Below are 24,682 nucleotides of genomic sequence, written 5' to 3'. Positions count from 1 at the left end.
ACCATCACCAGCCATTACCTCCACAGAGATTTGGGGTGAGTATGCAGCATCCCTGTACACAGCAGCAGGACAGCCGCCCCTGCCAGACCCATCGGAGCCATGCCCAGAGACATGTGCTTTCTTTACTGCTGAGATGGTAAGGAAAGATATTGACAGGATGAGGACTGGGAGAGCATATGATCATGATGGTTTGGTAGCAGAACACTTTATTCATGCCAGAGATATGCTTGCAGAGCTTATTGCTATGATGTTTAACCGAGCCATGTGTGAGGGTTTTCCTGAGACTTGGAATATGTCCACGATTGTGCCTATCTTCAAGTCAGGGGATCCCATGCTTCGTGGGAATTATCGTACCATCATGATTGGTCACACATTGGCTAGATTATATGCATCTATTCTTGAGCAGGAGTTTCAGTACTCCTTGGATGCACCCTCCCTCTCTCTCACATGGGCAGAGATTACCAGACTTATCAGGCAGGACTTGATTCAGCTGGACACTAGGAGGACATGGATACAGCCGACACACGAGCTTGGTACGAAGATGGCTTTCTATAGAGATCATCTTCTCCAGCTCACGCAGGATGGGTTTGTGATTAGACCTAGCTACATGGATACTCATCTTTCTCATGGGGTACGGTGTGCTATTGGTCAGATGCGCACATCCTCACACCAGCTAGAGATTGAGACTGGCAGATTCAGAGGAGTACCAGCTGAGGCCAGGATTTGTCAGCTATGCCAGATGGAGCCAGAGACATAGTTACATTACATATGTCACTGTCCAGTATATTATGAGATACGAGGCCGTTTTCACTGCCTGTTTAGAGAGGGTTTCGGACCACTTTCTAGAGTCATGAGATACCAGGATCAGAGATGCCTCGGATTATACTTGCTGGAGCTTCGTAGACATAGAGAGGGTCTCTTGAGAGGGAGGGGATCAGAGAGGGAGAGACACCTACAGAGGCAGATTACAGACTTCTTTCGACTAGAGATTGAGCAGTCAGGCCAGCAGGCATTGCAGCTAGCCCCAGAGTATAGCCGCACCAGAGGTACACTGATTGATCGGGCTATAGAGCTGGGGTGGTCCAAGCGCCCCAAGATGAGAGGCCCATCTCGACACCGGCGGAGACTACAACAGAGGATCGGGACCATACTAGCACGGCATGGGAGATGTCCAGTCAGAGTACTCACCATGGAGGACATTGAGGATATCCGCCATCGACCGATGAGAGACATCTTTGGATAGTGATGTGTATGATGCTTACCTTTGTTGCTGGAGTTTTCCTCCCAGATGTTATCCATTAGGAGCTCCTAGTACCATACTTTTCCTCATAGTTGTTTCAGTTTCAGTTAGTTGTTTAGTTGTTTTTAGCTTTTCTTACACAGACATTGTATCAGATCCACCAATTGTTGTAACCTTTTTGGTCTCATAGGTCATTTTGGCCTTCTGAAGACATTAATATATCATATCATTTCATTTCATTTCTCTCTTTTTTCTTGTTTTTTTCTTTTTTTTCTTTTTTTCGTGAAATGGTGTTTTATATTATATGTAAAAAAATACATCAGCCACATGGCTCACACAGAACCTATGGCCCCAGAAAACCCCCCCACAAAAGATCCTCTAAAGGATCATGACCATGCAAACCTGTACACTAATAAGAAAGCCTCCTAGCCAAATAAGCATCCCAGATAAAAGCATCAAAGATGAGCCAGCCGAGCCGCCGTAGACCATAACGAAATAACATCTGCATCCAGTAGCTGAGATGAGAGAAGAGAAGAAAACTACCAAAGCAGCAAACCGCGGATACGTAGAATGTGCCCATGTATTCCAGACAAGGAATCAAAGAACCCATTCCGTGTAGTCCAAATATGCCAAAGTCCTGTCCATCTAAGGAAATGGAATATCACAAGGTGACTGTCCGAAGTAATGACTTGAGGACAAATCCCAAATATCCACTGATGAGCCGAAACAGTAGACCTCTCTACCGCCTCCCAAACGCGAGAGACAAAAGACCAAATCTCACGGGCCACTGGACAACTCATGAACAGATGCATAACTGTTTCAGTGCATGTCGTGCAGAAGAAGCAAGAGGCCAGTCTCTCTCTCTCTCTCTCTCTCTCTCTCTCTCTCTCTCTCTCTCTCTCTCTCTCTCTCGGGCTAGGGCGTCGGTACCCCATGAGGTTATCGGAGCCGAGATGGGAGCACCACCGATCGTAGTCGAGGCTCTTGCCAGATCAGTGTCCTTCATTCATAGCACCTGGGAGCTTCCCCGACACCGGTATGCACGACTTGCTTTAGAGTCCTCTCATCAGCTAGCCATGGAGGGAGACACTTCATATTGGTATGCGCAGATAGCATCCTGGTTTGAGCTCCACGGGTTCAGTTTAGACAGACTTCCACCCTTCCAGTACTCTCTGGAGGCACCCTCTCTCACCTTGACACATTCTGAGATTAGTAGTCATCAGACAGGACCTCATTCAGTTGGACACTAGGAGGACATGGCTAGAACCCTCACAGGAGTTGGGGACGAAGATGGCTTTCTATAGAGATCATCTTCTCCGCACCACTGAGGATGGCTTTATACTTAGACCGAGCTACATGGATACCCATTTGTCTCATGGATTGAGGTGCGCCATTGGGCAGATCCGCACTTCTTCACATCAGTTAGAGATAGAGACAGGTAGATTTAGAGGCATACCTCCAGGGGACAGGATTTGTCAGATTTGTTGGATAGAGCCAGAGACGGAGGAGCACTACATTTGTCGCTGCACAACATATTATGAGATTCGAGGGCGCTACCATTGCCTTTTCAGAGAGGGATTTGGACCACTGGCTAGAGTCATGGACTATTGTGATCAGCGATGCTTGGGTTTTTATCTCCTGGAGATCCGCAGGCTCAGAGAGTCGATTATCAGGAGTAGACGCCCAACTGGCAGGGAGTCCACTCAGAGATAGATTATTGACTTCTTTAGAGGGACTACTTGGGAGGACACACAGCCGATTGCCCAGCAGTGGGCACGTCTGGGCTCCATGCCGGAGTGGGAGCGCTACTGATCTAAAAGGCCACTGTCTTGCGCCAATTGATCAATGCTCCCGAAGCTACACTAAAAACCTGGAGTGACTGCTCTGCCCGCTGAAGATTGGCCTCCTGGCCATGCAAAAATAAACCTGTGTCATCAGCAAACTCAGCATCGAGCAGGTCCTCCCCCCTGACTGGGAGCTGGAGTCCTCTCAAATCAACCTCCTCTGCTGTCAGATACATGCTCATAGCCTCCGCAAAGAAGAGAAAAAGAAACGGGGCGAGAGGACACCCCTGGCAGACTGATGTGGTCAACTCAAAACTCGGCCCCCTTCCTCCTGCATTTGCATGTCAATATGGCTGGGCTGCAACCTTTAATGTATGAATTGAGGTGGGATACATTTGCTGGCCACTGTTTCAAATGTGGTGAGATGGGCCACTTTGTCTCCGAATGTCCTAATAAGAAAGAACAAGTTGTTGCTACCGAGGATATCGTTGATGGGCAGTTGCCCGTGGAAGATGAGCATGATGCTCCTTTACATGATGCCCAACACATGGATGTACATGTGGATGTTCAGAATGAGGTTGAGCAGCCATGGGTGGAAGTACGTGGTAAAAAGACACGATTTGTTGCCCTACGGGGGGATTTCTCAGATGCTGTTTGGCGGGGGCCTTTGTGTACTCATCAGGGGCCCTTACATACATATGCTCGTCGCCCTTTGGGTTCAGGTGCCCAGCAACAGACCGGGAGGCCAACTTTCTTAGGGTACAGGGGCTCTTGGGGTTGATAGAGTAGAACGCTATCCTATTAGAAGTCGCCTAACAAAAGAAGCACAACAACAATTGCCTCTTGTGTTTGGTTCGAAGGGTGAAGTCATCTCGCCATGGGATGGTCATTACCCTTCGGCACGTGCTTGGGAACTCCAAGGGCAGTCTGAGATCACAAATACCATGTCTAAAAATGCAATGCTTCAAAAGGTTCGTGATTTGGCAGATTGTCGTGGGCCTAGTACACGGCCTTGTTGATTCCTTTTCTGGGAAGGCTTATGAAAATTGTACAATGGAATGTAAAGGGTATTTCTTCGCGCCAAAAGCAGTTCAGGCTTTGGCGTACAACTTTTTGTCATGGTTGGGATGTTTTGTGTGCAGTTGAACATAAGCAGCATAAGTTGGCTGGCAAAGCCTATGTATATAAGGGTTTCATGTTTTCTACAACGGACATACTGCTTCGCAGTCAGGTGTTATGTTTGCTGTTCGTTCACAGTTTCAGCCTTCTCTTGTGATTCAATATGTTCATGGAAGATTTCTAGTGATACAGATTGTTTGGGATGATACGCCTTTATGGTTGTTAGGGGTGTATGCTCCAAATAATGCTCGTGCACGCCGTTTGCTGTGTGGAATGACTTGTGTGCTCTTTCAATCTCTCATCCTGGCTTTGTGAAGGGAGACTTTAATATGTGTGTCTCGAGGGAGCAAGCCACATCGCCTCATTCTGTAATGGATGGCCCGGAGAGAATGGCGTGGGAAGCTTTTGCAGCAAGGTCGCTAAAACAAGACATGTGGTCTTGGTTGCATCCAGATGAAAGGGGTTACACTTATGCCTCACAACAGTTTCGGGGCACTTATGCTAGATTGGATAGGATGTATATTTTACATCAAGATCTCTTTTTGCCAGAGGTTCTTACTATGATGGTTGATTAGCAACATGTTTTCTCGGATCATTGGCTGCTTGTGTTTGAAATGGTCTATGTGGATGCATATAAAGGCTTGTTGGGACGCTTGCCTTTGCGCTTAAATCACACTTTTTTGGAGCATGAAGTTTTTGATGTTTATATGCGTCAGTTGATACGACATTTCTCCACAAGAGTGTCCATGGCTGATTATCATGCTTGGCTGGTGTTCCTTACCAACACTCGGAAATTAGTGCGGCATTATGGTCTTGCTAATGACTCCCTTGCAGCCAGGATAGCCAGCGAGACATCCTCTCGAGGAGCAAGCAAATCCTCATAAAATCTGATGCAATGCTGAATAGCCTCAGAAGGTTGAGTAACAAGGTTGCCTTGGGCATCCATCAGCCTAACAATATTCTCACACATATGTTTTTGATGCAACTTATCATAGAAGCGATGAGATTGACAGTTAGCATCCCGCAAAGCATCAAGACGTGCAAGTAGTTTAAAGCGAACATATTGTGCTTCCTGCACCCCTGATAGCTCCTTTTTCGGCCATTCTATGGCATCCACAACTTCAGCATCCATAGAGTCAGTAAACATGAACGCATGCAAGCCCTTTAAAAGCGACTCAAGAAGAGCCACATGCTGTTTTTGTATAGAGGCATTGTTTGCTGAAGTACGATATCAAGTTGACCCTGATGTGGCGGTTCAGCTTGATGCTCCTGTTACTCAAGGGGAAGTGGAAGCCTGTCTCTCCAAACTTCCCATGGGAAAGAGCCCTGGTTGGGATGGTTTGACAAATGAGTTTTTCCGAAAATATGCTGATCAGCTTGCAGAGCCTTTGACGCTTATTTGTCAAAGGGTTTGGGATGAGGGATATATGTGTGCCGATTGGAAGTTGGGCATATTTCGTTTGTTGCCCAAAGTCCCTTCGCCTACTTCTTTGGCTCAATGGCGCCCGATCTCACTTATGGGTATTATGTATAAAATCTTTACAAAGATTTCTGCAGAAGGTGCTTTCTACTCTTATTCATCCATATCAATATGGATTTGTGCATGGCGGGAATATTTTGCATAATATTCTTAATGTTCAAATTGGAGTGCATTATGCCAAGGCAAAGAAGCAAGAGATTGTGATGGTGCAGCTGGATCTTGAAAAAGCTTTTGATCATGTCAGCTGGTCTTTCCTTTCTCAGTTAATGACAGCCATGGGCTTTGGTCCCAAAATGACTAATTTGGTGCATTTACTTGGCTTTGGCTCTATCGTGTGGATTATGCTCAATGGAGGACTTTCGGATGGTATTTCTCTCACCCGTTCTCTCCGGCAAGGCTGTCCTCTTAGCCCTCTTTTCTTTGCCATTGCCACTCATCCTATGTTATCTCGCCTAGATGCTATGGCATCGCATGGTGAAGTGGTTGGTTTACATCTCCCTCATGGCAAGCAATTGGCAGGCACAGACTAGCAGCAATATTAGTGGCACTGGATGTTGCACTCCCCAACTTGAAGTTCTTGCTGGTTAATGGTGCTTCCTTCGCCTCAGTTTTAACCACGCTTTTCTCCTCTAGCGGGACCTGCATCTTGTTCTTCCCGGCCTCGTTGTGGCCCGATGAGATGCCTGCCAATGGAGTGGCCGATCCGTCCAACGCCGGTGGCTGCTCCCCTACAGTAACTGAGCCCTTACTAGACTGACCACCTGAAATCACAGGCTACAGATTAGACTTACATCCACATGAAACCTTGCAAACAGCTCATACATGACAATGTCTGCTTTGAATTGAAATCGTTACTTTTCGGTTGAATCTTAGGAGTGTTTTTAGTCCACGTGTCAGCACACGCATGCAAGTGCACACACATACATATATAAGGCTATGTAATGTGTTTGGTATTTTAAAGGTCTCTCTCTCTCTCTCTCTCTCTCTCTCTCTCTCTCTCTCTTAGACTACATGTTGTGGACAACAGGTCATAGACTTTCTATGGAACCGCAACCACCTTTTTATTACACATGATACAAGCATCCACACTTACCAAACAAGAGAAAATTTGGCATCTTGGCATGCTCTCATTACAATGAGGATAAATAAAAGTCCATTTTCTTGTGCTCATAGAGAAGGGATTTTTACTTGCCCAAATACTTTGGCGATTCACATTAATGAGTTAAATGAGATAGGTTTGCGTTTAATTGCATATGGTGCATATAGAGTTACTTCAGAGATGGATTAAGAGAACGTAGAGAACTATGTATATATTTGGCATGTAGATTATGAGGTGCGTAGGCGTAGGGGAGCGACTCTTCAAAAAGATAGCAATTGAACACTCTTTACTTCTGTCTTCTCGCAAGGGATGGTTAAGGTGGATTGAGAGCCATATATCTCTTAGTTAAACAATAGGAGAGCTATGGAGGCTTTTTGGAATAATTTTGCATTGGCTTCTGGGCTGAAAATAAATTCAACAAAATCAGCCCTCATTGTATGCACGGAATAATTTTGCATTGGCTTCTGGGCTGAAAATAAATTCAACAAAATCAGCCCTCATTGTATGCACGGAATTTGATCTTGAGGCATTAGGGTGGCAAGGCCGTGTGGTGCATCCAGGAGACATTGTTCGTCATCTTGGGTATCCGGTGGGTGTGGATGTGGACCCCCAAGCGCTTCTTGCTTGGATTTCTGCTCGGATCTCGGATAAATTTGTGTATTGAAAAGCTCAAGGGTGGCCTATGCACGTGAGGGTTAAGGTAGCTCGGGTTATTATGCTTAGCATGATTTCCTATTTTTTGCCTTTGCTACCTTGGACGCACAAATCTCTTCTCCGTTTGGTTGCTCCCATTCGGTTTATGTTGTGGAAGAGGCAAGGAAATATTATGGGTTAAACATGGATAGCTTGTAATCACATTACGACGCCCAAAAGAATGGGTGGGGCTGCTTTACTGGATGTCCGCTTGCATATGGTGGCGCGTAGGTGGGCGCTTTTTTAGGATATGTGTTTGCAGGAGCAGCCTTGGGTATTCATGGCTCGTGACTTGATTGAGTTGGAGGGATTGTCACATGGACGGACACGCGTGCAGGCTTCATGGTGGGACATTGTGAATGCGGCTCATTCTGTCCGTATTCGCTCATCTCACATTTATCGCATATTCTCCTTTCTTGGCATGAAGTTCTACTACTGGCTCGGTGGGATCCTGGTCATGAAAGACTACTTTTGAACTCTTTGCAGTTCGAAACATTTGTGGAGTCGCGTGTCATTGTTTGGCCGGACAGAGATGCTTCACGCATACGACTCAACCGCATGGTCAGGTTAGGCTTGGTTAGAATCCCAGAATTGTGATACCTGGTCGTTAACAGGCCATATTCGTTTCGTGGTATTCGGCAGCACTTTAGGGTTCCTCGGACATTTCAGCCACTATGGGTTGACATCATGCATGCAGTTGAGCCTTTTACTCCATTGCCTCGGCCATCTGCAAATCAGCCTTGGCTTGATTGGGCACTATGTAAATCTGGTGACTTGATATCACTTCAGCTAACCAGGTCTATCATAAGCTCGTATCAGAGAAAGATTGGGTTTCAGCCAAGGCCAATAAGGTGTGTGATTTGCACAAGTCTAAATCATGGTGGCAGAAAACTCTTATGCGTGGTTGGCAGTCTAAACTCCCTTACCGAGGTAAGGTTTTCATTTGGAGGATGTTGGTGGGAGGGTTACCTACACGGGATCAGCTCAGCCGTCGTAAAATTACATTGGCCTCTTGCTTCTTCTGCACGACATGCACTGAAACAGTTATGCATCTGTTCATGAGTTGTCTAGTGGCCCGTCAGATTTGGTCTTTTGTCTCTCGCGTTTAGGAGAGGCAGTAGAGAGGTCTACTGTTTCGGCTCATCGGTGGATATTTGGGATTTGTCTTTAAGTCATTACTTCGGACAGTCACCTTGTGATATTCCATTTCCTTAGATGGACAGGACTTTGGCATATTTGGACTACACGGAATGGGTTCATCTTTGATTCCTTGTCTGGAATACATGGGCACATTCTACGTATCCGCGGTTTGCTGCTTTGATAGTTTTCTTCTCTTCTCTCAGCTCAGCTACTGGATGCAGATGTTATTTCGTTATGGTCTACGGCGGCTTGGCTGGCTCATCTTTGATGCTTTTATTTGGGATGCTTATTTGGCTAGGAGGCTTTCTTATTAGTGTACAGGTTTGCATGGTCATGATCCTTTAGAGGATCTTTTGTGGGGGTTTTTTTGGGGCCATAGGTTCTGTCGAGAGCTGTGGCTGATGTACATTTTTACATATAATATAAAACACCATTTCAGGGGAAAAAAGAAGAAGAAATGAAATGAAATGATATATTAACGTCTCTAAGAGGCCATAATGGCCTATGAGACCAAAACTGAGAGTACATCTGAAGTTGGTGTCTCATCAAAGAGAACAACTAAATGAGACCAAAAAGTACAATAAATTGATTTTCCTACAGTTATAAGTACAGCACTGTAAGACTCCGAGATGATACTGAGTAGAAAATACTGGAAAATATTGAAAAATGTATATCAGGTAGAACCATGTATACTGATTAGTTGAAGTGTTGCGCTCTCCTTCGATCAATTATCTCCGCCATGGGGCTGTCTAGAATGGAGAGGTCGTAGAAGCGAGGTGGGCGTGTCCGATGCCGAGCAATAATGGCTCTGAAAGCATATATCCCCCACTGCATATCCTCGGGTACCTCAATGTCATGCAATCTGTGCATAAGCCTGGCACGTGGTACGGTATCGAAGGCTTTGCGGAAGTCCACAAAGCAGCAATATATCCTTCTCTTCTGTGCCTTGCCCTCTTCAATAAGTTCCTTAAGTGTCAGTCGTGAAGCCAGCCTGTCCATGTACTCGATGACCATGCCTCTCTGCCCATCGGCTCAGCTCCGACTCCAGTATAGAGTCATATAGTTTGACCAAGTAATGACCAATCATGATCGTCCTGTAGTTGCCCGGTATCATGGGGTCCCCACTCTTAAAGAGTGGTACAATGATATGCTCTGTGCAGCGTGTCGGGAAACCCTGACAAATGGCACAATTAAACACATGTACGATGAGCGGAGCCAAAGTGTCTCGTGCATATGAGAAGTGCTCTCCAACTAGCTCATCATGATCCTGTGCCTTTCCATGCTGTAACCTGACTATCGCATCTAGCACCATCCGCATAGTAAAAAAGGTGCTGCTAGCCAGTCTAGCTCCCAGTGGAGGGGGGGTGGGGGGCTGTCCTGGTGCATCATATAGAACTCTAGCATAAGTATGCCATGCCTCTGTAATCGGAGTACTAGGCTGTCTCTCCTGAAACATCTTCCATGCCCTCTTGCTGTCCTTCCCCAGGAAGAGTTGGTAGATCTCCTCCTCTAGCTTAGCTAGATAGGCTCGTTTCTTCCTCCGCACAAGGTGCCGAAAGATCATCCTGGCCTGTCTATGCGTGTGAGACCCAATGGCAATCTCATGCTGTGGCTGTGCTCGTGTCTCATGACACTCATCATCATACCAATTGTTTTGTGGGGCAGTGCTGCGGGGGTGGGTGGAAGGGGTCATAGTTCAGGGAAACGTATATGAGGCGGATGCATGTAGTACACCTGCCAATCCTCTCGTGATCTCGTCCAGTTGGCTATGCGGGTCTAAAGCGAACAAGCCATCAGATACTGCATCTCGGTAAACCCCAACTGTCTCACGTGTAAACTAATATCTCGGGTACCTAGGTAGATGAGTGGCTGGCCTCTCTCGGGGATCTACCTACTAGTGTGAAACTCAGGTATGCATGATCGGCTGCTATGCCAATGGGCCTACTGGAAATCGTGAAACCCCGCACATCAGGTATAAATGAAGGAGATCCCATCAAGTAGTCCACTGTGCTTGCTCCCCCTTTAGAGTTCCAGTGTGTGAGGGCATCTGATCCTTACCATCTCGATAAGCCATTGTATATGACCAACCCATGTGCACTCCCGAGTGTGAGAAAATGCCTGCCATAATTTGTAATCTCCCCCTCATCCTGTGTTGATCTCTGCAACCCTACATGCTCTGCCGTGATCTCCCGGTACATAGCCTCTTGAGTATCATACAGCTCTGTCTGCTCTGTGCCTGTACGTGCATTAAAGTCTCCCAATAGTAATATGTCTTCCATGCTGGCAAACCTCATGATATCATCATATAGTGGTATATAGGGCGACTCTCCTGATGGTGCAAACCTGGAGTGGGCTGGGGGAAAATAGCATACCGCCACATATAGCTCACGGAGCCCCTCTTTGCATATTCGGACCCACATGTACCTCGCATCTGCATCTCTATGTACCACATGTATTTTGTCATGAAGCTCCTCCCTGTAAAGTATTGCCACTCCTCCAGATCCTCTGGTACCTCCCACTGTGCGTGGCTGAGGGTGGAAAACTGATTCCCATCTATAATCCCGTACGTCAGGAAGCCTCTTGTTTGTGCACTGATGGGTCTCCGTATACATAGCAATATCACTGTGTCTGAAAGTATCCTCAAAGTATCTTGCATCTGTTCTAAGGGCTCCATTGCAATTCCACACCGTGAATCGCAAGGTCTCATAGGCCACGCAGCGTCAAGCGGGCCTCCTCTCTGTAATGATGACTCGGCCATCTTTGTATACCGCCCATTTCCCCTCTTTCCTTGCCTCAAGCACACGCGGCATGTGTTCCTTTTGGTGTGCTATCTGTGCTGGTGTAAGGTCCTCATCCAAATAAATCTTTTCCCCCTTAAGGGCCATCCTTTTGGAGAGGAAGGCCTTCTTCTCCAAGTCACCAAACCTGATGATCAATATCTTTGCCCTAGTTTCATCTCTGCCTACTCGCCATGCTCCGGTAATGGGTACATCAGTGGCTCCAATTTTTGTTGCAAGAGCTTTTGCATCCTCTTGGGGATTTCCCTTATCTTCCCACCCAACTACACGTACATGTAAGGCACGTGCCCGTCTCTTGGCTTCCTCTTCCAATGTAGCATTCATCACCTCTACTTTATTGACTGGTGTATCCTTTTGTTTTTTTACTACTTCAATCCATGGGTTGACTTCCTCAATTTGTTTCTTTGTGGCACTAGCAATTTCAGCCCATGAATGCATTTCCTTCTCACCTGCAGCCACTTTTGCCTTACATGATTCCAAAGTGTTTTGCATTTCTGTGATGTCTTTTTCGCGGTCAGCCATACATGTCTTCAAAGCGCCTTCGTACGATGCAACTGTTGTGCCAATCTCTCGGAGCATGTCATCCTTCTATTTCTGCATCTCTTTTTTCATTTCCATGTGCATCAAGGCTTGGGCTAATTCCATCTCAACCCGTACTTGGGCTTACATTTCTCCCTTCAATTGGACATATATCTCTTCCTTCAGTGTTTCGTATATCACTTTCCTTTGGGCATGCATCTGCTCGGTCTATTCCTTTTCAAGCTCCTGTCACATGGTGTTCATCTCTCTCCTTATGTGAAGCTGTATCTCCTCATAAAGGGCCTCATCTCGTCGGGCCATCTTCGTAATCCTTCGTGAGCCAGGGGACATGATTCCTTCCCTCAGTCTTCTGCGGTAGGCATTTGGTGCCTTCGTGGGGGTGTGAAAGGTTGTCTCACCATCTTGTTCCCCCTCCAAGGGTTGAGACATGTTTTCCCCTACTAGTTGTTGCCTTGGGGGCCTGAGCAAGAGTGCGTGGGAAAAGGGCCGGCGACCTGCGCACAGGGCAGCGAGGCAGCCTACAGCAATGGACAGAGCAGAGCAGCAAGCAAGGGTGGGTGGGAAAAGGGCCGGCGACCTGCGCACAGGGTAGCGAGGCAGCCTACAACGGCGGGCGGAGCAGAGCAGCGAGGTGGCCTGCGCACAGGGCAGCGAGGCAGCCTACAGAGGTGCGCATGGAGGCGGGCAGAGGCATGCAGGTGGGTGCTCATAGAGCAGAGGCGCACAGGTCATCTCAGCAGAGAGAGAGACATAAGAAAGAAGAAAGAAGAAAGAAAGTTATATTAATCATCTCCTAAAGACCCAATGGAGCTATGAGACCAAAATGATACAATGCTATCCATGGTATGTCTCATCATGGAAAAAACAAGTACAAATAACATAGCTCTCTGAAAGTAGAGGCTGATACAATGATATGGGGAAGTACATGGGGTATAAGCACTAGTACAAGAGACTCTCATCATGGAGTACATGAGAATATGAAGACGTGGGGCACATCATCCTCCAATAGTAGAGGGTACACCTCTCTCAAGTATGTCGAGCATGGGATTACTGAGTATGGTTGAGAGGTCCCCTTTTGTCATGGTACTTGGGAAGGTGGTGTGATGGTGGTGGAGCATGTCCTGGATGTGGAGCTGATGGGAGGATCTTGGTTGGTGTCCCGTGGGTTGGGGACGCCGGGCACATCGAAGCACACAATTGCGCTCCCAACTGACTCCCTGGGGATGAGGTGGAGTTGAGGTATCCTGTGGTGCCTGGGACTCTTCCTACTGGAGCTTCGTAGACAGAGAGATACACTCCTAAGAGAGTGTTGGCCATAGCCATCACTCCTCCTTCCTTTCTAGGCGACCATCACCAGTTTCTTCCTGGCAGATCTGATAGTACATTGGGCAGTGACAGGTATTGTGCTCCTGTCTCAAACCCCCATATGGCATAATCAGCAAATCCTCTCGTCCTGAGGTCTCTGTATGAGCTCTCCATCTCTGAATATGTGTTCTGTCCTCCTTGTCTCCACCTGTAGTTGGTGGAAGGATGCCCGTTGCTGGCCAATCGCAATCCGTTTGGCATGTACATGTGAATACCCAGGTAGCCTAGCCATTGGATGAAGTTATCCTCTGTGAGCCTAGGGAAATGATCTCTGTAGAAGTGCATCTTCGGTGGGAGCTCCGAAGGTGCAATCCATGTACTATGTATGTGGAGGCTAAGGAGGTCAAACCAGATAGTTTGGTTGACGTCCTCATGGGGGAGCTGGAGAAAAGGGGAGTCCAGGTTGTACTGAAGAGGTGGGAGGTGGTCCATTCGGAGCCCGTGTCTTGAAAACCAACTGGAAACTTGGGCGTACCATGCTCAAGTGCGAGTTGTCATGAGGACTCCAAGGCAAGCCTCGGGTATCTGTGGGGGCTCATCGTGCTAATGCAATGGAGGTAGCTGACTGAGTATGTCCCACCACCATCGGGGCGACATCGAATTTTACCTGAATGATCGCATGTGAAAGCGATGGTTTGCTGTGAATCATGCGAGAGAACGTCATGACCCAAGGCCTCTCCACATGCTGCCAATCCTGCTTTGATAGATCTGGTCCCAAAAAGGTGCTCCATACATCAAGGCTAGTGTGATGAGGGTGTCAAAGAGCCAACCCTTTGTATTGGGCTCCTGGAAATGGGCCTGGAAGCAACTTCGATCAAGTAGGGCCAAAGCTGCATATCTAGTGTGTGTTGTTGTGGTCATGGTAAAGCGAGGGCCACTAAAAGTAGCTCCAAGGTACACATGATGGGACAATCTCCACTGGGGCTCCCCTATATGTGAAGCGTAATCTGGATGTGTAGGGACGGAAGTGTTGAAAAGCATGACCTTGGTTTTATCAAGGTTAACAATGAGATCTCGGTGTTTACAGAAAACTTGTAGAACATCTATGTCCACTGCTTATGTGTGTATGTGTTCTTCCTAAATAACCCTCGTATTGCCCTATTCTTATGAGTAAGCGTGGACACATGGGAACACTTTCTTAAACCTTTTAGCTAAGCAGTGATGTCAACACCTTTTAGGTAGATATTATCTTCTTTGATTTAGGCCTTTAATTTAATCGAAGATAAAGCTCAACCAAGCCTATAAAAAAGCATGTACTTGGTGTACTTAGAATAACATTAATCAACATCATTGAGTCGTGCAAATCATTTGACACTCTCTCTCTCTCTCTCTCTCTCTCTCTCTCTCTCTCTATTGAGGATATTGAGGAGGATATTGAGGAGATCCGCCAGTGTCCGATGCGGCACATATTATGAGATGGAGGTACCTCCATAGTGTACCTTCCAGTTCCAGTTTCATTTTCTAGGTGCCAGTAGTATCATCTTTATTTTTCATTTTCTGGGGTTTTTTATCCAGACATTGTATCAGATCCACCATGATGTAACTTTTGGTCTCATAGGTCATTATGGCCTTTTGAAGACGTTAATATAACATTTCATTTCATTTCATTTCTCTCTCTCTCGCAGTCGTTTTTTTCTCTCTATCTCTTTCTCTTCTCTCTCTGCACACACACTCCTTAGCTTGGTGTGCAGGAAACCCTAGCCAGGCCTGTACACTACAATTCCGTCTTGCACGGATTTTCGTCCGTACATAATTAGATTCGCCGGATTTTCGTCTGTCCAGCATTCCGTCTCTATCGACGTATGTAATCTCCATCGACAGAGAGAGATTCCGTCAACTTTCATCTACAAACTTCCGTTGATGACATTCCGTTTGTCGTTTCGTCCGTTCATCGACAGTTTTGTTGCCGTCCATTCAATAGTATTGTCGTTCTATCTGTTGTCGTTCCGTTTTGTCTGTCAATAGCTCCATCGTCATGAAGTCCGCCGCATCCATCTATTCACAGTGCTGCCAAGGAGAAGCAACAACAGCCGTTGGAGTGGGAGGAACCTCTGTCAGCGCTGGACAAAGGAGAAGCCGCTGGATGAGCCATGTCAGCAAGCTAGAAATTTAGCCTGCAGCAGGTCATCTTCTCTTGATCCGTGAATTCAAGAGCTTCAATCTCAATTCGGGTAAACTTTCAGAAGCTTTTTTGTACATTTGCTTTTCAGTATCTCTCTGCAGATTTTTGGCCTTTTGGTGCATCAACTCTTTTGGAAAGAGTTTCTATTTGGCACATCTTTGGCGCACTAGTACTTGCACAAGAGTATTTCAATGGTGTAGTTACAGACATGGCACAGGGTGCACTAGATGTGTTTGGTGTTTTGTTGCAAGAGGATAAGCTTGGTGGCAGTAACTTCTCCTTATGGAATTTGCTGGTAGCTAAAGGGTTGTTGGGTATTGTGTCTGGTGAAGACACACACTCAACCACCATTCAACCAGCTACACCTTGTGCCAGCACAAATTCTCAAAGAGTAGCTTCTGGTACAATTGTTGAACCTGATGTACCACCTCCTAATGCAGATCAAAGGTGGGATTCTCAGGATGCACAAGCAATGCCTTTGATAGCCTTGTCATTGAAAAGGTCTATCATTCTGCATATTCAGTCATCCAGGACAGCCAAAGATGCATGGGATACTCTTGAAGGGATGTATCCCTATCTCAATTTCCATACCTCTCCCAATCTCTTGATGAGAGGAGGTGCCAGTCCCATCAGCTTTGATGAGTTAGTGGGATGGCTTTTGCAAGAAGAGTAGACAAGAGCTAATCTTTCAAGCACCCATGGCGGAGATCTGGCATTTCCAGCTAAGGATAAGGGCAAAACCAAATCTTGTGGGCATGATGGGCGCAACAATCCACTAAGGCTGAAAATGTGTAGCAGTCCTCTAGGTGGATTTGTCAAGGAAAGGTGATGCTTGTAAGTCCAAAAGACGGGGAAATGTCACTACTGTCATAAGCCAGGACATTACATTAGTTAGTGTTGGGAAAGACTTGCTAGTGAGAAGAAAATGTCTGGTAATGTAGTTTCAGATGCCTCGTAAAGTAAGCACGAGCAATCAACCAATCTTTTGCAAGATAATTGGACTTTCTTGATTATGGAAGAGATTAAGGATGATGTATCTACTTCTCTTGATATGTATGTCCGTGCTTCAGATCATGAGCACTCAGGATAGTAGTGCTACCTGCCATATCACCTCGAGGAGAGATGTATTTAGCAGCATGGAGATTGCTTCTGGAGGTGGGAGTGTCATGTGCAGGCCACTCATCCTACCCTGTCAAAGTTGTTGGCAAAGTGACTTTGATTCTTGCCATGGCAAACAAAGTTGCATGTCAGATATGTTACATGTTCCAGGAATTTAGAAGAATTTAGTGTCGGTTTCTTCTATTGCCAAACAGGGTTTGGTTGTTGAATTCAAGGATGAGAAATGCCTCATCAAAGATCCTTCTAAAGGACATCAGACCGTATCTTTTGGAACTTTATGTAAATGTTTGTATAGGTTGGATACCTATGACAAACAACCACATCATGCATGCTCAGTTACTTATTTATCCAATAAAGGAGAAATCTGAGGTTTTTCTGCATTTTCAGCACTTTTGAGAATAAATAAAGTCGTACACATATAAGGGGGCTGAATACATGTCAAAGGTTTTCAAGGCTTTTATGCAGAATAGAGGGATCAAGCATCAATGCATGGTGCCTTACACACGGTGTGGTTGAGAGAAAGAACAAGTCTTTGATGGAAATGGCTAGATGTATGGTCAAAGAAGGTTTGCCACACAAGTTTTGGCTTAAGGCAATAGATGCCCTACTAAAGCTTTGAAGACTATCACGCCTTATGAGGCTTGGTATAACAAAAAGCCAAAGGTGGATTACTTCCGTATCTTTGGTAGTACGGCATATGCACATGTGCCTCACGAGTTGAGCACCAAGCTTGATGACAAGGAAAAAATGCAATTTTGTGGGCTACAGTGCTGAGAGTAAAGGTTACAGGTTGTATAACCTCTCTACACACAAGGTTTCACTAGTAGGGATGGTGTGTTTTCTGAAAATCATTTTCAGCCTCTCTACTTCAGATAAGCAAGCTATTGCAAGCTCTCAACACATTGTTTATGGTCATTCTTGCCCCTGCCACTTCCTGAAAATTCAGGACAGCAGGCTGAAAGTTAGATGGTCATGTAAATCAGCACATGGATGAGCCTGAGATGTCTACAAATGTAGGGGATGCTGTAAGGGAAGAAGGACAGCCATTGAAGAGGAAAAAACAGTCCCTAGATGGTTGTTTTGTACACTACAGGAGAGTAAACCTTCAGCTCCATTTGAGAGTTGAACAAGGGCTGGTAGAAGAGATGAAATCTTGGTTAGTTGCATTACTATTTATGCAGTCAGTTTATGCAGCAAGAAGATGGCATTATTTTGTCTCAGTCCAAGTATCTTAGAGGGATTTTGAAGAGGTTTTGCATGGAGGATTGCAAGGCTATTGCCACTCCAGTTGAGACACAGGTTTGAGACTAAGTAGATTTGATTCTGGTGAACCATTTAATGCCACTGGTTATAGCGAGCTTGTTGGATTTCTTATATATCTGTGCAACATGGCCATACATATCTAATGGTGTTTCTTTGTCGAGTAAGTTCATGCACAGCCCAGGTACAAGCGTTGGCAAGCCATCTAGGGCACACAATCACTTGGATTGTTCTATGATTTTCAGCCATGTGGTTACAATGATTCAGTTTGGGTTGGAAGACTTTGACACTAGACAGTCCACCAGTGGTAAATGTTTTTTGTTAGGGGATTCTTCCGTCTCATGGCTTAGCAAGAAGCAACCTACTGTGGCAACATCATCTTGTGAAGCTGAGAATCTTCACAACCAAGGTTGAGTTTGTAATGGGTTAAAAGGTTGTTGGTAGACTTGTATGCCAGTCAGGAGGGTGCTACACCTGAACTCACAAATAGTGGAGTGTTGTGGCTGTTGCCGGGAAGCTCAAGGACAAAGTTCACTATCATTATGTGAGAGAGTGGCTACGTGAGGAGGATTTATCCTACAGCTAGCCATGAATGGACAACAGCATCACCCCCGCCCCCCCCCCCCCCCCCCCCCCCTCCCCCCCTTGGGCCCCCCCAAAAAATAATAATAAAAAATTATATATATATATATATATATATATCAATCAATCAATCATTGTACATTTTACCTTTATAGAGGGTCTAATGTACTTTTGAGTAGAAGTGTATTTTAAACTAATGCAAAGATCTTTTCTTGGGATTTAAAAAAAAAAGCAATTAAACTTGGGATCTCTAGTGTCTCTACTGTACACATGCCCTTCACAAAGGCAGGCCAAAAACTAACAACTTTTCCCATGAGAAGAATATTTTTTGGATGTATGCAAGATGGGTGATTTTGGGCTTCTGGCATGGGATGCCGGACAGGTTTGCCTTGCAGCTGGATGAGACAAAGTATGCCAGGCTCCAGCATGGCAAGACAAGGCATGCCAGAGTGGCCGCGCCAATCTGGGTGCCCAATCTCGAAGTGCCACATCACTCTGGTTTTGTGGGCAGGCGGCCTTTGTGAAGCGCCCCTTGTTATATGTTCAACATACAGAAGTTCTCTGCATGCTTAACATGTTTCTTTAACATTATAACTGTTATTTTTGCTTCAAAAGAGAAGTTTTTGTGATTTGCACTTACTCTTCCAGTTTTGCTGAATTAGGGGAACAAGTCTGATGAGCTTCCTGAGCATGTTCTTTGCTCTGTGCGTGTTAACAAAATTGACTTCAGTACCTGCAAATGGCTCGCTACGAATTTGCCACATCATGCAAAACCTAAGAACTATGATATGACTGATATCAGTAGCTGATGCCAGTTTCAAATCAGCCAAGGACTCCAGTATTTCTTGAGAATTATAAACTCGAGCAAGTGTATGTTGCCTTTCCAATTTGAAGTTCCAATTCATATTCGGTCAAACAATAAGTCCTTTTTGACATGAAAGCAATTTACAAGAATAATGATTCATGCATATAGTCTTGTATGATGCAAATATACTAATACATACTCTCTCAACTGATTACTGTTATTGTCATATCTTCCATCATTATCTCCAAGGTAATTAAGGTGAGTGTGAGAAACCTCTTTCCAAATGAGCAGGGATATCCACAGATTACACAGGCATTATGTTCACAGACACAGAAATTCATATAAAATAAGCACTAGTGAAGGGGAGCTTGCGGGCAACCACATGCATTATGTGCCTACCAACCACACAAAATTATCAAGATAAGCCCTTAAATGAGTCGAGTCTGTATTTAGTCCTTTGTGGTTGTACTAGCCCTCTATGGCATTTTTTCTGTAACTAATAGAAGGATCTTTTTCCCGGGAAAAAAAAATATGTCAAGATGACATTTATCTTACATTTATAGACAATGAGAAACCCTACCCATGAGGGTGTGCCTATACCAAGAAAAATTCCTTGTGCTTGGGACACTTGAGAATGCACATGATGTACACTTCAGATGTGTTAAGGGTACATTAGAGTATCGTCTGACAAGACTCACAAGGGGTCTGTGTTGGAGTTCGGACAAACAAGGCACTCACATGAGAGAATCGAGAATGTAAGTATGCAAGATTTGTAATATGCATGAGGCTAAGATTTAGGAGCATGTGTTCAATCCCCATCAGGTTTTGGAACCACATATCTTTTCTATTGCGTTTTTAGAGGGGTTTAGAGCCATCCAATGGGTCATAGAATATGAGGATTGCAAACCAAGAATCTCACCATGACCACTCAAAGGAGTTAACATGGGACCCAAGAGAAATTATCACAATCCCATTCTTAATCTTCTTTTTAACCCAATTGCCTTGACAGAGAGTTCACAACCCTTAAAAAGGAGCATGTGCAAAAAAAATCACTAAGGTCTAGTGTTCACCGTGTGATATTTACATGCTTGCATTTTCAACTCATTTGATTGCTTACCTTTTTTTGTGATAGTTGGGAGGCGCTATAGGCATCCTGCCTTTTTTCTCAAGTTGTAAACCTTTTGCTTAGATCTTGTAGGCTTCCATAAATGCTATTAAAGTCCCCCCTCTCTCTGTCTGTCTCTCTCTCTCTCTCTCTCTCTCTCTCTCTCTATTAGGGGGCGTGGGCTCACAATTGCCCTAGATGATGAAACCTATTCTTTTATATGTAGATGACAAAGTCCTCATCTCATGTTCAGCCATGGGATTGCATAGGCACTTGCATGCCTTACAAGCATTCTATGATGAGAGAGACCTCATGGTGTGATCAAGCTCTTAATACCTCATGTGAAGTCATAGCTAGACAACCTTTCACATTCAAAGAAAATGAGATGTAGCTTGTCAAATCATATGTGCGCCTTATGGTTACTTTTACTATCCCAATTTTAACCATGCATTCGGTCACATATGCAGCAATTTTCACGAGCCCAATTCTCAAATGTTGGCTCTGACACTTTGGTACAACCTGCTATAATGCAAGGGGTGCCATTTTGGGAGAGCCAGATTTGTGGGAATATGATTTTAGGAGGGATTGAGAGAGATTACGGGTCATGATGCTCTGAAGCAATGATCAAGAGTAGCCTTGAGCACCACATGAGATTGTATTGGCGGGGTTTGGGTCAACACAAATGCCATGTTTTAGGTTGTCATTTTAAATAATATGTCCACAATTTTGATAGAGATAGCCTTCTGAGATTGTTAGTCCTCTAGATAGCTTGCGCTTGAGGGGAAGAGTACCTCTTGGTACTCTTTCATCGTCACTTGGTTTGCCCGTAGAGGACTACATGAGACCACCCAGACCACTATCATTGATTTCTTTGGGCCTCATCAGTGACACCTAGCATTTCAAGGGGGGCGGCTAGCTCCTTCCTTATACATTTTAGGATTCTACTTTTCTTGTTTAAGGTCTATTCTTACTCCAAAGAAGGCACATCAACTTTCACCTTATCATGCACTCTTGAAGATGCATAGTTCTGTTTTTATGGAGAGAATGTGCTATTGGGAAACCTTATCTAGGGATGGCAGAGAAACAAACTCAAATGTTGGATTTTCACAAAGGTGCATTGATACTCTTCTAGAGCTGATGCTATGTGATCTTCATATTAGTATAAGTAGGTAGGTATGCCTCAAATTTCAACTATAGGACTTCCTTGCTTAATGTAGAGATGAAATAACCACACATTGTACCCTTGAAATCTACCTGCATCTAAAGCCATGCACATGTGCATAAATTACACAAATAAGGAATAGGTCAAATCTTCACCCAACCATAAGCCTCACTACATACACCACCCTTGAGCACAAGAAAGGAGGTTATGGAAACATTTCTAGGCATGAAGCATCCTAACCCATAGACCACTTTGCCCAAGGATCAAATGCATCCCATAATGAGGCTAGCATCCATTTAAAGATTCAATAATTCACAACTTGCCTTTGGGATAGAGTTGATCTAAACCACACAATTGAGTACTCAATTAAAAGCATCCCACTCACTATTGTAGACCCGAGTCCTTTATTGATAGCTTTATGGGATTATTAAACCTCTCTAATAGACAAGTGTTAACTCGTCACACTCGGAAAAACATATGGTTTTGGTGTCTTGGTTGTGTTTAGTTTGTTGTTTTAAATTTTGTTTTTAAGCTTGTTGCATTAGAAAATTCTACTTTTATCTCTTGATGGAAAGGGTAAATCCTAGTCTCATGGTGATTTGCATGATTTTGAAGCTTATAAGGCTTTGATCTTGTTGTATTGAGCCAAGGAATAGCTTATTAACTGTGATTCAGAGTGAAATTCACTCCAAAAACATGAGCATTGAGCTCTATTTGGTGTGGATTAGAATGGGATATGTAATTTTTCTTCATGCATTTCATATTTTTTAACGCATTGTTTGAATTGGTAGTTTAGAAGCATGCAAATCCAACAAAAAAGAGTTAAAAAACACTCAAACACTTACATTACACTCCTTAATGACCTCCATTCAAGTCCAAAAAAACTTTAAGTTTTTTAAAAACTAAGTCAAACGAGCTCTCGGGCTGGGAGACATGAGCCCAATCCCACGAAAAAAGATGTGAAACATATGAGTCAACACGTGTATTTGACACACGAGTCAACACACGTGAGCCTGGAGACGTGAACCGTGAGCCTGGAGACGTACATGTGAACCGCGAGCTTAGAGATATGTGGAGACGTGAGGCGCGAGTTTGGACGTGTGAACCTCAAAAAATCCAAAAACTAGGTCAAATGAGCTCTCGGCAAAAAAAGACGTGAGTCAATACATGTGAGCCTTGAGACGTGAGTCGTGAGACATGAGTTTGAATACATGAGTCATGTGTCTAGAGACATGAGTCAATGGATGTGAGTCAACCAGACGTTAGTTTAGAGATATGTTTACCTAATATTGTACAAACCAATTATTAATGCCTTAAAGACTTGTAAAGATATACCTACTCACGTCCTTTTAGGATTTTCTTGCCATACAATCTGTACTTATAGCTATAATTTCTAAGGAATATTCTTATCCTTTATAATTATTGGGAAACTAAAGTATAAATATTATCCAATTAGTACACACCAACCCTGTGTCATAGGCCTAGTTTTTAAAGTGTGTATCCCAAGTATTTTTAAAAAAAATCTTAAAAGAAAAGTACCTAAGCCTAGTTTATACAAAAAAGGCATGAACCTATAGAACATGTGAGCTTGAATACGGGAACCTATAGACATGAACCTAGACAAATGTGAGACTATAGACATGAGTCTAGAGAGTTGGACATGTGAGTCTATAGACACGATCCTACAGACATTAGATTGAAGATGTGTGTCTAGAGACATGGACTTGGACACGTGAGCCTATATATATGAGTCTAGAGACGTGAACTTAGAGACATGAGTCTAGCAAAAAACAAAAAACCACTTTGGACATGTTCCATAAGCACTAAATACCTTTGATGCAAACTCAATTTGGACTAATTGTTGGGAACGATAATATAATCGACTGTAGCATACCAAACCACACTTCCTCAAACCTACCTTTGATCCTAAGAAACGACCAGTACATTCAACAGGGTGTTCCCCTATTAAAAAGGCTAGACTCCCTTAGATCCACCTCAAGCGAGGAGCTTTGGTAAGAAATGAGCCAATGAAACACAGACATGAGCAGAGGAACAGTGGCAAAGAGTAACCAAACTCCATGTTGAGTGAATGAAATAATACGAAGTGCTTGTAAAAGGAAGGTGCAAGCTTAACTAGAGAGCATATCCCAGACCCTATTCCAAAATCAATCATAGAGCCAATAAGGGAACCTTAAGGCGTGGCAAAGGCCGTAGCCAAACCCATGATCATTCTTAAGAAGAGCCACAAAAAGAGCCATTTCTAGAGCCTCTGTCTCTTGGAACCAATCCAACCATATTCCGCATTGTTAGATGTAATGAAGGAGGACTTAGTGGGAGGTGAAATTTGGTCTTTCATGGATCATCATAGTCACCACAATATTTTTTTCAATGTGAAAGGTGACAAATTCATTTTGACCCCATTAGAGGCATTGCCTCCTGGGGAAGTGCACATCCCCTACACATTGGTAGGTCCAAGCTAACCGGAGTGAGTACGAGCCAAGTGAGCACGACTCTATCACACAAGGGACATAGCAAGCCTCGCAAATTTCTTATCCTCGGAAGTTTACGTCTCGACAAGTTCTCTTTTATAAGGAAATTCTCAACTTTGGAGGGACTTATCAGACTCGATGTGACTGGGAACCTAAGAGCCCACACACCCAAAACTAAAGAGGAGAAGATGGGCCATGCCACATTGAGAGATTTTCTTCCAAATCCAAGATAAAAGGATAGCTAAAAGTTCCCATCATGAACAAGCTAGGATACTACTTCCAAAAGCAATGAAATGAGAGCTCTTCTTCCAAAACCAAGACAAAAGGATAGCCAAAAGTTTCCATCATGAAAAAGCTAGGATACTACTTCAAAAGAAATGAAATGAACGACGTGTTATCTGTCATTTATAAAGGTGCATCCATCTTTGCAATCTTGGATGGTGGTGTTGGTGTTAGCATAATCAACACAAGGATTGTTCGGAGACCTTGAAAGCCCATCACTCATAGGGACGAGCCTTGTGGTTAAGCTTACCAGATGAGAACACAACTAAACCTTTGGATCTATTTCAAGATGCCAAGATTAAGACCTTCGGGCTAAGCTTCCCACCACACATTCGTGGTTATGGATTTTCAAAGAAGAGGGTCATTAAACCATGACCCTTGAAAAAGCCTTATATAAGAGACGTACCGTTGGTTCACCAGTAGGAAACCAAGGACATTTACATATGCAAAGGTAACCAATCCTTGAAAATAAACTTGAAAATGGGGAAGACTCATCCT

At 44.4% G+C, this 24,682-nt stretch overlaps 1 protein-coding gene across 9 annotated transcripts in view; it reads left to right on the top strand.

The window, feature by feature from the left end:
- LOC147612082 (uncharacterized) overlaps positions 1–19,366 on the top strand; it is a 141,583-nt gene extending 122,217 nt beyond the window's left edge. For 8 of the 9 annotated variants that reach the window (XR_015263648.1, XM_086783954.1, XM_086783951.1 and 5 more), the window contains one exon: positions 19,004–19,366. Coding sequence is in view for 7 of the 9 variants with exons in the window: in XM_086783954.1 (XP_086640080.1) it covers positions 19,004–19,150 (147 nt within the window). In the remaining 2 variants the exon portion in view is untranslated. Of the gene's footprint in view, positions 1–15,263; positions 15,430–19,003 lie in introns of all 9 variants that reach the window. The other variant, XR_015263647.1, reaches the window with a different exon arrangement.
- Positions 19,367–24,682: the final 5,316 nt, after the last annotated feature.

Source organism: Cibotium barometz, chromosome 46 (assembly GCF_041138505.1).
Source record: "Cibotium barometz isolate CiBa-2024 chromosome 46, ASM4113850v1, whole genome shotgun sequence".
Classification (NCBI taxonomy): domain Eukaryota; kingdom Viridiplantae; phylum Streptophyta; class Polypodiopsida; order Cyatheales; family Cibotiaceae; genus Cibotium; species Cibotium barometz.
This window is presented reverse-complemented; position numbering and strand designations above follow the sequence as displayed.